General features: G+C 35.7%; 1 protein-coding gene across 1 annotated transcript; it reads right to left on the bottom strand.

The window, feature by feature from the left end:
- Nucleotides 1–5,535: 5,535 nt before the first annotated feature.
- Nucleotides 5,536–6,501, bottom strand: LOC112604765 (olfactory receptor 2AK2). Its single transcript, XM_025354220.1, has one exon. The coding sequence runs from the start codon at nt 6,499–6,501 to the stop codon at nt 5,536–5,538; it is 966 nt and encodes a 321-aa protein (XP_025210005.1).
- Nucleotides 6,502–15,146: the final 8,645 nt, after the last annotated feature.

Here is a 15,146-nt window from a genome sequence, read left to right as displayed (position 1 = left end):
CCGTCATGTCATGGCTTACAACTGCTTTGTGGCCATCTGTTACCCACTGTGCTATTCCATCCTCACCTTTGTGCTACTCCATCCTCAAGTATCTGACCATCTGTGTCCTCATGCTGCTTGCATCTTGGCTGAGAGCACTGCCCATTGCCTTGACCCATGTAGTCTATACTGTGCCTCCCCCTTTCTGTGTCGCCAGAGAAATCCATCACTTTTTTGTGAGATCACAACCCTACTGAAACTAGTCTGTGCTCACACTGCCTGGTATGAAAAAGGTCTTTTTGTCAGTGGTGTTATTTTTCTCCTCCCACCCATCTCAGCTATTATGGCCTCCCATGTAAGCATATTATCCATTGTACTGTTGATAGACTCAAGGCTGGGGCTCAGGAAAACCTAGGCTACTTGCTCTTCTCACATGACCATGGTGTCTTTATTCTATGGGGCCATGATTATCAGGTACTTTCTGCCAAAGTCCTACCACTCCCCTGAGCAGGACGGCATGGTCTGCATCTTCTACATCATCCTAACTCCAATGTTCAACACTCTCTTTTACAGTTTAAGAAACAAATACATTATTCAAGCCTTCCGGAGAGTCCTTGGAAAAAGAAGAATATGACATTTTCTGTTTCCAATGAAAATACAAAACAATGAAAGCATGTGCATTGAAATGGAGGGATTTATGAATGTGCATTTAACTCTAAGAGCCAAATATTTTGAGAAACAGACAGTAGACCAAAAAAAAATCCTGTCACCAAAGTTGATATGCAAATCGGTCATTTTCTTATTTATATCTTCGTATTCAAAGATAACATAAATGAAGTCTGGTCAATTCATATGCTATATCAAATGGACTTTTCTTATTCCTATTTAATCATATTATTTGTTCATTTTTACTTATTTTTATCTTTTGAAATTTATTTGTATTTGACAAATAATAATTCTATTTATAGAGTACAATATGACTTTTATCTATGTATACATTGCAGAAAGTTTAATAAAGCTAATTAACATATCGATCACCTTACCAACTTATTTTTTTGTGGTGAAAATGTTAAAAAAACTATTTTTTTTTTTTTGAGACAGGGTCTCATTCCATCACCTAGGCTGGAATGCAGTGGTGCAATCATGGCTCATTGCAGCCTCGACCTCCTGGGTTCAAGAGATCCTGCTGGCTGCCTCCAACTCCCAAGTAGCTAGTATTACTACAGGATCACACCACCACACCCAGCTAATTTTTGTATTTTTGTAGAGACAAGGTTTCCCTATGTTGCCCAGGTTGGTCTTAAACTCCTGGGTTCAAGAAATTCTCTTGTTTCAGTCTCTCAGTGTGCTAGGATTACAGGCATGAGCCACTGCTCCTGACCTAAAAATCTATTCTTTTAGCAGGTTTGCAATATACATTCATTGTTAACAGTGGTCACCATGCAGTGCAACAGGACACCGAAACTTTTCCCCCCACAGGACTCCAAAAGCATGAGAAACAAAAGTGAAAATGGAAAAGTGAAATTGCCTCAAACTAAAAACGCTTCTGTACAGCAAAGGAAACAACAGAGTAAAAAGAAAACCATAGATTGGGAGAAAATAGTTGTAAATGATTAATATTATTATAAGGGGCTAATACCCGAAATACATAAGGAACTCAAACAATTCAATAGAAACAACATTAGATCAATAGAGAAATGCAAATCAATATCACGATGAGATACCATCTCACATCAGTCAGAATGGCTATTATTAAAACAACAGATGCTGGCGAGATTGTGGAGAAAAAAGAACAGTTTTACACTGATGGTAGGAGTATAAATTAGTTCAGCCATTGTGGAAAACACTGTGGCGATTCCTCAAAGACCTAGAGGCAGAAATATCAGTTAACCCAGCAACCCCATTACGAGGTATATACCCAAAGGAATATAAATCATTTTATCATAAAGATATATGCACGCGTATGTTCATTGCAGCACTATTCACAATAGTAAACACATGGAATCCAGCAAAATGCCCATCAGTGATAGACCAGATAAAGAAAATGTGGTACATATACACCATGGTTACTACGCAGCCATAAAAAGGAATGAGATCATGTCCTTTGCAGGAACATGGATGGAGCTGGAAGCCATTATCCTCAGCAAACTAACACAGGAATAGAAAACCAAACACTGCATGTTCTTATTTATAAGTGGGAGCTGAATGATGAGAAGACAAGGACACAGGGAGGGGAATAACAAGCACTGGGGCCTGTCAGAGGGTCAAGGGTGGCAGGAGGGAGGGGATCAGGAAGAAGAGCTAATGGATGCTGGGATTAATACCTTGGTGACTTCGTGGAATTGTTTTTAATAATTATAATAGGATTCTCAAAAACAATATATAAAGGGCTATTTGAGATTCACATTCAAATAGGCAGGTAATTACAGGAAGTCAGTGAAGTGAGAGAGGGGAGGAAAATACCAAAAACAGAAATCAAAAGCTGGTAGTTCTGAACACATTATTAAATAAAAAAATAATAGAAATATTGATAATATTGAAGAACATTAATAGTATCAATAAGTAAATATATTAATTTTGTATTAAGGAATGACTAAATGATCTGCACTGTGTCTAAGAGTTTATTCGCATGATTTTACTTCAGTTGCCCCGTAAAACTGCTGTTATATTTGTCTCCCATTTATAGATGAGGAATCTTGTCTCAATAAAGTTATGTAACTGCCCAAAATGAAACCATGATAAGAATAAAATCTAGGTTTCAAACCAAGGGCATTAATTTCCAGGTTGAAATAGTGAATGAATCTGAAAATATTCTCAGAATATTTTCTGAGAATAAAGGCAGAGGGAAAGCAGTCCTGTAATCCCTATCAAAGGCACTTGGCAAAAGTGCCTGGGTGTGCCTGGGTGTGCACCTCGTGTGTGTGTGTGTGCGCACACATGCGCCTGCACAAAGGGTATTATGGTGCAGGAGGAGAAGAGTCACGTCAATAGATACTCTTGTCTGTTTTTAGCCCTACTCTCTTTACCACCATCTGTCCTGATTTTCCCTCCAGATACTGTAAGCTTTGACTCTTCCCTTCCTCAATATTAGAAAACAGTGATTTCTCTCCTGTTAATACATTATTAAATATTAATAAATATTAGTCACTGGATTTTTATAAAGAAACTTTCATTAATAAAGCATGAAAACCACAACAGAAAAACAGAAACAGAATAAATGAGAATATATTTAAATGTTATTTAACTGGGTCTAAAATGTAAACTTTCATATCAATATATTTTTGGGTAGTGATCACAATTCTGAAGATTACTCTGATTTGTTTTGCCGGCAATATAGCACTGTGGTTCCTGACTTTCCTAGGACTCTAAAGAAGAGGGAGTGTACCTGTCCATACACAGGTGAATTGTTTTCTCAAAAAAAACTTCAGAAATCTGAAGTTATTAAGTAGTCTGTGACACATTTTTTGTTAGCTTTTCCCTTCCTCTACCCTCTCCCCAATACATGATAGGTTGTTACGGCTGAATTCTCATAATATCTACAAAACTTAGCTCCCATATCATGTTTTATTGTATAATTAGCTCTTCATATCATGAAGGATCTTTCTATAACCCTGTTGCCACAATACTGGCTCCCAATATTTGACATAAGTAGTTTCTTTTTCTTTAGCTTTGTTACCTACGGTCTTTTGTAGGGTGCCCTAGATTCTGTCTGGATTATTCTTAAAAGCTTGAACTCTTTGTAGAATCCATATGATGTGCACTACCTAAACACTATAATCAGTCCAGCCATCCACACTTACTCATACATTTCTTCCCTTACACCAAGTTGACTGTGATGTTACACCATTTACTATTCCTGAGGAAGTGGATTGTCATAACACTAGCATTGCTTCAAAAATGAAAAAAAGAAAACCACTGAAAAATGTATTAGTGAGTAAACATAATTTACTAAAAAGAATTTTTTTACACTGTTCCAAATTATTAAATCATAAAAGAGTCATTAATTTGGGAGGAATCTGAGAATCAGGCAATATGAGTTCATGTCAGGATTTGTCTGTTGATCAGTGAGTTGTTCATGGAGTTCTTAACCACCATAAACTTTGGTCTCAGTCTATATAATGAGGATAACACAATGGCACTTGCTTAAACCATTGAATAATGTTTTTGTGTGTTTATGTTAATTAGAAAAATATGCTTTCTGAGTTTGCGTAGCACTTGGTTACTGAAAAGTGTTTAGGATGTGGTGTTGTTACCCTCCTAGTGAACATCTAAAAGCATAACTAACTAGGGAGCACTCTGTTACATAATGCAATAGCACGCCATCAATCACTGAAATCACTGAAATCCTGGTTTTCATAATTCTTAGTACTAAATTAAAATGCGTTATTGAAGTAATTATATTTTTTTTATTTTTTTATTTTTTATTTTGTTTTTTTTGAGACGGAGTCTCGCTCTGTCGCCCGGGCTGGAGTGCAGTGGCCGGATCTCAGCTCACTGCAAGCTCCGCCTCCCGGGTTCATGCCATTCTCCTGCCTCAGCCTCCTGAGTAGCTGGGACTACAGGCGCCCGCCACCTCGCCCGGCTAGTTTTTTGTATTTTTTAGTAGAGACGGGGTTTCACCATGTTAGCCAGGATGGTCTCGATCTCCTGACCTCGTGATCCGCCCGTCTCGGCCTCCCAAAGTGCTGGGATTACAGGCTTGAGCCACCGCGCCCGGCCGAAGTAATTATATTTTAAATGTTATTGAAGCATATAGATGGATAAAATAAAATGAAATCATGATAGGAAAACAAATCCAAAGGAAACACATGTTCAGAAAGGTGCACGTGGTCTAAGCGAAGAAATTAAAGATTCTTCAGTTGAGTATTATTCACCTGGGGAAAGCTGTCCCTGCAATTCAGGGATGACCAGGTGGCATCGGTTGGGCCTCAGTGTTGCTAGGAGTTGGCCTTGGTGTTCTTCTGTTAAACATACACCATTGCACAAAACATTAAACACATAGGGAGAAAAATGGTCCACCAAAGAGGTCCACGTGTCCTAACCTCTAGCAATTGTGAATATGTCAGCTGCTACGGCAAAGGGAAACTAAGGTGGCAGATGGAATTAAGGTTACTAATCAGCAGAGATTTCTGTCAGCTTTTATTTTATTTACTCTCACAAGACCAGTCCCTGTAACAGTGTCACACACAAAATTAAGGCATTGAAACACCTGAGTGCATGAATGAATGAATGTATTCTGCATTTTTCTATTAACTTTGGTTGTTATATAGATTATCCTGATGTTAAGTGTTTGGGTAGATTTTATTTTTATGGTTCACATTTCAGATATTCAAGAGGGCAAGTCAAAATATTAAAATGCCAGGGTAAACACTGGGTTGAGAAGGCTGAATTCTACTGCTTTAGAAATTAAACAAGTTTGACAAACACTGCTTTTGCGGCTTCTATACAGAAAACATTTATTTACATCTTTCCAGATAGTTTTCAGGAATAGCTTTTAATGTTGTTAATGCTCAATCAATACAAGGTTCTGAAGTCATATTTTCTACGGCATATCCATTATCCCAACAGTCTTCTCATTGCCCCTGTGACTTCCTTATTTCGCAGGCTGTAGATAAATGGGTTCAGTAGGGGTGTGATAATGGTGTAAAATACTGCCACCGCCTTGTCCCGTGTAGGGGAACGCAAGGAGTGTGGCTTCGTGTAGGTAGCGAGAGTGGTTGCATAGAACAGACTTGCCACAATCAGGTGGGAGGAACAAGTGGAAACAGCTTTTGCCTGTCCTTTTCCCGAGCTCATCTGGAATACCACAATAAGCACACGAGCATAGGAAGCCAGAATGGCCAGGAATGGTAGCAGTAGGATAATAAGTCCACTCAGGAGGACTGTATACTCATAATGGGAGGTGTCCTGACACACCAATGACAGTAGAGCTGGAATTTCACAAAAAAAGTGGTTAATCAGCCGAGACCTACAGAATGGAAGTTGAAACACATACATTGTATGTATGAAAGCGTTGATAGAACCACTGGCCCATGCACATGCAACCATGAGACAGCAGATCTTCTTGCTCATAAGTATAGGATAATGTAAAGGGTAACAGATAGCTACATAGCGATCATAAGACATAAAACCAAGGAGAAGGGCTTCAGTTCCACCAAGGGCCAAGAACACATACGCTTGAATCTCACAGCCCATAAATGTAATAGTCTTACTCTGTGAGAGGAAGTTGACCGCCATCTTGGGCACGGTGGTGGAGATGTACATGAGGTCAATGATGGAGAGCTGACTGAGCAGAAAGTACATTGGAGTGTGGAGTCTGGTGTCCAATCGAATGAGATGGATCAGCATAATATTTCCTGTCAGAGCAACTGTAAAGAGGGTAGCAATGACGACAAAGAGAAGAGAGTTTGTCCAGCCGTATTGGAAAAGACCAACAAGTAGAAAATCTGTCCCAAAACTTTGATTTTCTGCTTTCATGGCTGAAACCAAAATATCAAAGCAGATGACATCTGAAACGTTCATGTAATAATGTTGACTGCCCTTTAAGAGAAAGCAAAATGACAATACTAAATACAATAGAATTATCTGGACTGTCTTTAGGATGAATTTATATCTCTCCTATTCATCACATGGAATGTATCCATAGAAAAATTCCCATTTTACAAATGATGATATGAAAATAAGTGTTTAACTGTTGGTGGGATTGTAAACTAGTCCAATCATTATGGAAAACAGTATGGCGATTCCTCAAAGATCTAGAACTAGATGTACCATATGACCCAGCCATCCCATTACTGGGTATATAACCAAAGGATTATAAATCATGCTGCTATAAAGACACATGCACACGTATGTTTATTGCAGCACTATTCACAATAGCAAAGACTTGGAATCAACCCAAATGTCCATCAGTGACAGAATGGATTAAGAAAATGTGGCACATAAACACCATGGAATACTATGCAGCCATAAAAAAGGATGAGTTTGTGTCCTTTATAGGGACATGGATGCAGCTGGAAACCATCATTCTTAGCAAACTATCACAAGAACAGAAAACCAAACACCGCATGTTCTCACTCATAGGTGGGAACTGAACAATGAGATCACTTGGACTCGGGAAGGGGAACATCACACACCGGGGCCTATCATGGGGAGGGGGGCGGGGGGAGGGATGGCATTGGGAGTTATACCTGATGTAAATGACAAGTTGATGGGTGCTGACCAGTTGATGGGTGGAGCACACCAACATGGCACAAGTATACATATGTAACAAACCTGCACGTTATGCACATGTACCCTAGAACTTAAAGTATAATAATAAAAACAAAACAGATAATAAAGCCTTGCTTCAAAATAAAAATAAAAAAATAAAAATAAATAAGTGTTTACTGACTGCAGAATAAAATATAAAATGAAAATAAAACAGAGTATTTAGATTATTTGTCTGAACAAGGTATGTTTCTCCTTTGTAAATATATTAAAGATGATAGACAAGCTGTGCTTACCTGTTAAAAATCACTCACTGACTCAATTTTCTCATATATGTGACATGACAGAATTAGTCAAATATATAATTTCAAGGATTCTTCATTTCTCTTTTGATTACATTGGTTGTAAATAAGAATATATAAATATAAATACTATATAAAAGTAGTAACATTTATATAGTAAATGTTATTTTACTTGTTCAGACAAATGATCTAAATGTAGTAACATTTATATAGTAAATGTTATTTTACTTGTTCAGATAAATAATCTAAATGTAGTAACATTTATATAGTAAATGTTATTTTACTATATAAATGCTATTACATGGTCTAAGTGAAGAAATTAAAGATTCACCTGGGGTGAATTACAGTGCTATTATAGATCTTATGATTTAATTAGTATTTATTTATTTCTGTGAATGCAGACACAATTTTATAAACTTGGGGGAAAAGGTAAACCAAATATTAGGAAGAGCTTGAGAATGAATCATTGAAATATAAAAATATTTATTATTCTTTGACTCAAGTAGCATGTAAAGAATGGTTAATGAGCACAATACAGTGATAATCTCTGGAACTCATAATACATTTAGACTGAAAAGCTTGGTTGTGTTTGAAAAATTAAAAATAATACAAATAGTTGCTAAAAGTATTACATAGAAGCTGACTTTATAAAACCAGTAATATTCAATTATCTTTCTTTTGTACTAGTCTAAAATATTGTCACATTACTAATTACAATTACTCAATGATATTTAAACAATATTTTAATATTATTATACAAAAAGGCTTATATTTCTAAAAATGTATACAATAAAAAATATGCAAAGTCACAAAATTGACATAAAAAATATGATCAGATGGTAATTCTTGGTAAAACAATTCATAAAAGTTTAACCTAAATTTTATTATATATTTCAGATCATGACATAATTATTTTAATAAAATCTAGAAAGAAGAGATCTAACTCAAAACAAGAGTGAAAATTATTTACAAAAATCTAACAGGGAGGAAATAAAACAATAAGATTTCATAGAGGTAAATGAAGAAAATATTAGTTATAATTGAGTATGATAGAGAAACAGGAAAGATTATAGCTACAATAAAATTTATATAATAAAATAAATTACTATATAAAATATAGTAACATATCTCATATAATATATATTATCAATCATTTGTACAGGGTAAGAAAATTGAATAACAAAAATAAAATGAGCAACAGTTTTGGAACTATTGGAATGATCATTTCATCATACGATGACTATTTTTCAAATTTATTACTGCTTACTTCTCCAAAAATCACATGTAGAAAATAATTGATTTTAACTGGAACACACAGAAAATTCTTAGGGCAATAAAGTGAATTATTTACTGTCTTATATATAAAGGCTCTACCACATGGGGAAAAAAGACCTGACTGCATAACCTGGAAATAGATATAAACAGGTGATGCATAAAAAGGAAAATAGAAGGTTTAAAATAGGGTAATTATCTACCTAAGCCTAAATCAATGTCATGTGAATAAAACAACCTTATTATTTTTTAAAAGATCAAGAATGTAGTCCAATGTACAATAATATATTTTTGGTGACACATGGTTGAATTTTTTAAGATTTTTTTTTACTATAAACTTATCATTTCCATACATTTTGGACTAACAGTTTTATTACTGGAATTTTACTACAGTAATATATGAAATAATCTTTGGTACAAACATGTTTTGGTACAAACATATATTACATGTTGAAGATGATACCTTTTCTAAAAACAATTTAGAATTATGAATGCATGATAAATTTTGTTTTGTTTTGTTTTGTTTTTAAATAAGGGATCTCCTCAGGAAGTTTCTATAGGTCTTCCTTTTTTTTTTTTTTTTTAATGATTACTCTGATGACATGTCACATATTCAAAAAGTAGTTATGAAAACTGGATAAACAGAAATTTTACACACAAATACAAACACATAAATGCAAAAATAAACAGTTACAGTATCTATTGATCATAATTCACTCAAAGATGCTTCATGATTGGAAATACCAAAAAAAATTCCAAAACAGAAACACACTGCGGTTTGGATGTTGCAAATCTTACTTTGCTGTGAAGCAGGTCATGGGTTTCACTAAACTTCTGGGATAAATACTGGCCTCCATTCCATCTCCCTCAGCCAAGCAAAAGACTACACAGCATGCTACTCTTAATCTCTTCCTAAATTGAGTTGTAAGTAAAATTCTATGTTGACTGCAGCACCTTTCTGACAGTAGGCCTCAATGAGTCAGGCTTAATTAGATTCTTTACACAAGTCAACTTGCTGAGGGCATGTGGTTGAGAGGTATTAAATCAGAAATATTAATCGCACTCAACTACCCACCAATTCTTGCATACACTAAAGACACTTTAAAAATCTGTGAGATTTAAAAATATATATGTTATTCTCTTCATTTAATTTTAATTAAACAGAATCCTTAAGCTTCTTGTTAAGTATATTGGAAGATTTTCTAATCAAATTTTCTCCCACCTCTAATTACAAAACATAATCCTCTGGTAAGCATCACCAACATTAAATGCTACAAGATTCTCTTCGTAATGCTGAAGACCAAGGCTATAGCAAATATAATGTTGTATAAATATAAATATTTCACCTGATAGGTAAGAGAAAGGTGCTAAGATGAGCACAGAAGCACCTAAAACACATCTAGAGTTTCCTTAGTCCTGAGAAATAATTTCCCCACCTCCCAAGCTCCTCGCCCAATATCAAATATTACTTTCTTTTTTTTTTTCTTTAAGACAGTGTCCCACTCTGTCGTCCAGGGAGGGGTGCAATGGCGTGATCTTGGCTCACTGCAACCTCTACCTCTCCATTCAAGCGATTTTCCTACTTCAGGCTCCCAAGCAGCTGGAGTTTCAGGCACCACATTTGACTAATTTTTGTATTTTTAGCAGACATGGGTTTCACCACGTTAGCCAAGCTGGTCTTGAACTCCTGACCTCAAGCAACCACCGCTTTGGCCCCCGATAGTGCTGGAATTACAGGCCTGAGCCAACATGCCCTTTCTTTGTTTAGATGAAATCCCAAATAAAAATTTCAATTGAAATTAATGTAAAAGAAATCTATTAAGTATGACATAATTTATGATACTATATTCACCAATATATTCAACAAATTGCAATTTCCAACCTCAAAAGCATATAATTATAATGCAGCCTACTCCATTAGGTAATAGCTTGGACCTTCAGTGTGGGTTAAGTAACTTAAAATAACATCCATTGAAAGTGTGTTCTAAACCAATCCCAGTCCTTCAGCAGGTAGAGAGGAGGCGATGTTGTCATTTCTGCTGATGATGACGGATTTGAGAACTAGTTTACTATTATTACAGCCATAAACTGAAAGCCACACATTTTCTCCCAAATAATTTTTGAAATATGCAATTTAATTCATTGTTGGTTTCATCATAATGTAGCCTCTTGTCATTCTTATCATCATCTACATATATTTTGGCACCATTGATCTCCACATTTACCTTGAAGTTTGAATTCTGCTTTTATAAAAACTCTGTCTATAGAACAATTGAAAGATGTTAGGTAACTCATTATAGGAGATGAGAACTAGGGAAATTTGCAGAAATAGAAGCCATGGATATATGCAAATACGTTATCTCCTTAATACTAATAGGCAATAACAACATAAATTTCTAAGTGTCAATAATAACCATGTATGCTAGGGGCATACAACTGATGAAGTTTTGTTTTTTTTTTTTTGATAGAACTGAATAAAAATTTCACCACACGTTGTGTTTTTGAAATATTTTACCTAATTTTAAACTTTCATCATTCCAAAAATATTGTTGAATATAATTACATACTGAACATAATGTTAAAATTGGAGGCTAAAGTAAGGAAGAGATGTTTCCTACCTCAGTTAAGACCACGGAGATCCTTCCAGTTGTGTTCCCTCAGGTGGGGGATGCGCCGAACTCACCCACACTTGCCCACATCTCTGCACCAACAGCCCCAGCCCCTTCATCCTGGTAAGGCGGAGATTGTTTAAATTCAGTATCAGACCACATATGTCTCAAGTACATACCTTGAGATTCTTTTGCAGACATTAATTAATATCTGGATAATCTATGCAGCCAATAATATAATTAATTCTATATAATTACTTAAATAAAATACATACCTTTAAATATATCTCTGAAACTAGTTTCAGAATATATTTCTCTGACATAAGTTACAGTAAATTTGTCAAGGGACTACAAATTCTTCTGATTTACCTCAGTACTTAGTTGGCTAACCAGCGATTTGGTAGCTAGGTGACTGCCACTATGAGTAAGCCTTATTGCCTCCACCAAGCCACGTCTTTGAAACTGACAAAGGCTGGCCTTGAAAGCATTTTTTCGTCTAGGTAAAAGACATATAGACCAGGCGCAGTGGCTCACGCCTGTAATCCCAGCACTCTGGGAGGCCGAGGTGGGTGGATCAGGAGGTCAGGAGTTCAAGGCCAGCCTGGCCAATATGGTGAAACCGTCTTTACTAAAAATACAAAAATTAGCCAGGCATGGTGGCACGCACCTGTAAGCCCAGTTACTCGGGAGGCTGAAGCAGAAGAATCGCTTCAACCTAGGAGGCAGATGTTGCAGTGAGCCAAAATCACACCACTGCACTCCAGCCTGGGAGACAGAGCAAGACTCTGCCAAAGGAAAAACATATATATATATAAATTGTCCTTTATTTTGTAATTAATTTTAAAATGATTTCAACTTTAGTTTATGTAGCCTCTTTCATAGAGATGAATCTCATTCTTCTAGGATTTTTTCCCAGAAAGAAATGTATATATATATTTTTTAAGTAACAGGAGATGTATCTGAATAGATCTGCAAAATTAACTATAAGAAGCGTTCTCTGCCACCATAGTTGGAGGTAGTAGTTAGAAAATCAGAGCATCAGAGCAATTCCTTTTTTTATTGACTTTTAAATAAAATTATATTATTTATCAATTATATATATCAAAAAGAAACAGAAGCAGAATGGCATACACTCTAAATAATCAAGCTATTTAATGTGACAGTTCTGAAAAAGAAATCCTATACTTTTAAAATTTCTAACCTGAAAAACATTTTAGAAATTGTTATACTGAATTTGTAAGATGGTATTTTTTTTTTCTTTTTACCTCGGACAGTAAAGCCTTTGTTCATTTAGCACAGGAAATTCAGAGGAAAGCAGAATTTAAACAAAAAAGTCATCTTTTTTTATCCTATATAAGGTTGCTAATGTCTACATTTAAATGGGTTAACTGCCTAATCAAGGTTGACCTTCATATTCTTTGTCTAAGAGACCTTCTGGGAAAACTTGGTCTCCAATCCACAATGAAGCACATATTAGAACTGGTGTGTTTAATTTCAAAAAAGAAGATAAAATTGAGTTCAGGATGAATGCTCAAAATATATTTGTTTAATTGATAAACAATCAGGATATTTTTAACTGAGGTTTTTAAAAATATATTTTTATTCTATTTTACATTTAAGATATACATATAGATTAGGTTCTGCATAATTAACCAACTGATACAAAATTTTTCTGCAAACAACATAAAAAATGTCATTTTAAGGAATTACATAACCCAGGAGATGATCTATACAACATATTACAATATTTTTTCCTACGATTTTTTTTAAAGATTGTTGTGGTCACAGAACTAGACAAGTCAGATATCTAGAGGTCCACAGATATAGTGACAACTGTTGTAACCACTAACAGTTCATTGTTCCCAGGCTCATAGAGAGGAAGTCAGACAATGCTGTGTGATCACTTAATCTTCTATTGCAACAAGGCTTATTTATAACCTGTGAAAATAAATGTGAGGTTGAATTTTAACCAATCTCTCTGCAAAATGTCATGGATGCCATAAGAACCCCTTTGTTCAGGAAATAAAACAAAAAACGTGCAGGAACTTAGGAGACAGGGTGATGTAAGTTAGAATTTGAGGGAAAGATACACAGGCTAGTCTACTCTTTACTTACTTGATACAGAAGTTCCTATTAAACAATCACACACATCTCTTCATTTTCCCCAGCTAAGATATTGTGTTCTTTAGTATGGAATAGTTTGCCTCACTTTTTGGTAAAACAACTTACAATAATTTCCACAGAAGGAGGACTCCAGTATTCAGACATCATTGAATGTGAATGTTTGAGGGAAATCACTGATGGGGATATTTCTAGAATATCAAAGGACAAACCTGAATTTTGAAAAGCCTGAAACACATATTGTATTGGGTGCTGTCCTTCAGGAAAAAAAAATACAATTACTAAATGAAGATACAGTTTTGGAAGGACTTATGCACAGGAGAGGCCCTGAGACTGGGTTTCTTTAGCCTCACGTCTGCCTCTGAATAAAGGTCTAATACATTTTAGTAGTAGTTACCAATTTCGTTTTATTATTTTCACTTGGTATTGTGTGAGAGACATATTTTAAGGTAATTCCATGCCAAAAAGTAAGCAATTTTAAAAAGTTATGAGAAAGTTAACTTGAATGGAGGTATGTCAGACACTGAGCATGAGAGTAAACATAGAGTGCCATGGTGGAAGGGAGCTGGGCACGACGGTTTCACTCTGTCTGAACAGGACCAGGGACTCATTGTGTGCTTTCCCTCAGTTATGGATTCATAGCACCGGGTCAAAATGGGATGTGGATAATTATCAAAAGGGTTTGTGTCCCCTCGGAGGAAAGCAGTGAATGTCTGCATCCCTGAAGCCACTTAGTTTACACAGGATTTTTTTTTCAAATTTAACTTGTTTTAGGTACATGGGTACATGTGCAGGTTTGTTATATAGGTAAACTTGTGTCATGGGGGTTGTTGTACCTATTACTTTGTCACCCAGGTATTAAGCCTAGCACCTATTAATTTTCCTGATTCTCTCCCTCCTCCCACCCTTCACCCTCTCACATTCCGTAGTGTGTGTTATTCTGCTCCATGTGTCCATGTGTTCTCATCATTTAGCTCACTTAGTAAGAAGGTACAGTATTTGGTTTTCTGTTCCTGTGTTAGATTACTAAGGCTTCCAGCTCCATCCATGTTCCTGCAAGGGACATGATCTCATTCTTTTTTATGGCTGCATAGTAATCCATAGTATATATGTACCATTTTCTTTATTCAGTCTATCACTGATGGGCATTTAGGTTGATTCCATGTCTTTGCTATTATGAATAGTGTTCAGTGAACACATGTGTGTGTGTGTCTTTATAATAGAACGATTTACATTCCTTTGGGCATATACCCAATAATGAGATTGCTGAGTCAAATGGCATTTCTGTTTTTAGGTATTTGAAGAACTGCCCCACTATCTTCCACAATAGCTGAACTAATTTACACTCCCGCCAACAGTATGTAAGCAAGCATTCCATTTCTCCACCTCACCAGCACCTGTTATTTTTTTACTTTCCAACAATAGCCATAGAATGATACTTTTTAAAAGGTAATAATATTAGCAATAACAACAATATTAATCATCATTCAAAATAATGTTTATTGAGGGCTTGTTTGGTGCCAGACATTGTGAGTTATTTTCCTGTGTTATTTGCTTTTCAAAAATCAGCTTCAGTGGTAGCTGCTCTCACCAGACATCATGGAAAGGAAGGAGCTAATGTCTGCATAAATAGAGCAAATAGTGGCTGGGCGCG

Source organism: Theropithecus gelada, chromosome 1 (assembly GCF_003255815.1).
Source record: "Theropithecus gelada isolate Dixy chromosome 1, Tgel_1.0, whole genome shotgun sequence".
Taxonomy (NCBI): domain Eukaryota; kingdom Metazoa; phylum Chordata; class Mammalia; order Primates; family Cercopithecidae; genus Theropithecus; species Theropithecus gelada.
The sequence above is the reverse complement of the archived record's forward strand: the minus strand, read 5'-3'. Positions and strand labels throughout refer to the sequence as shown.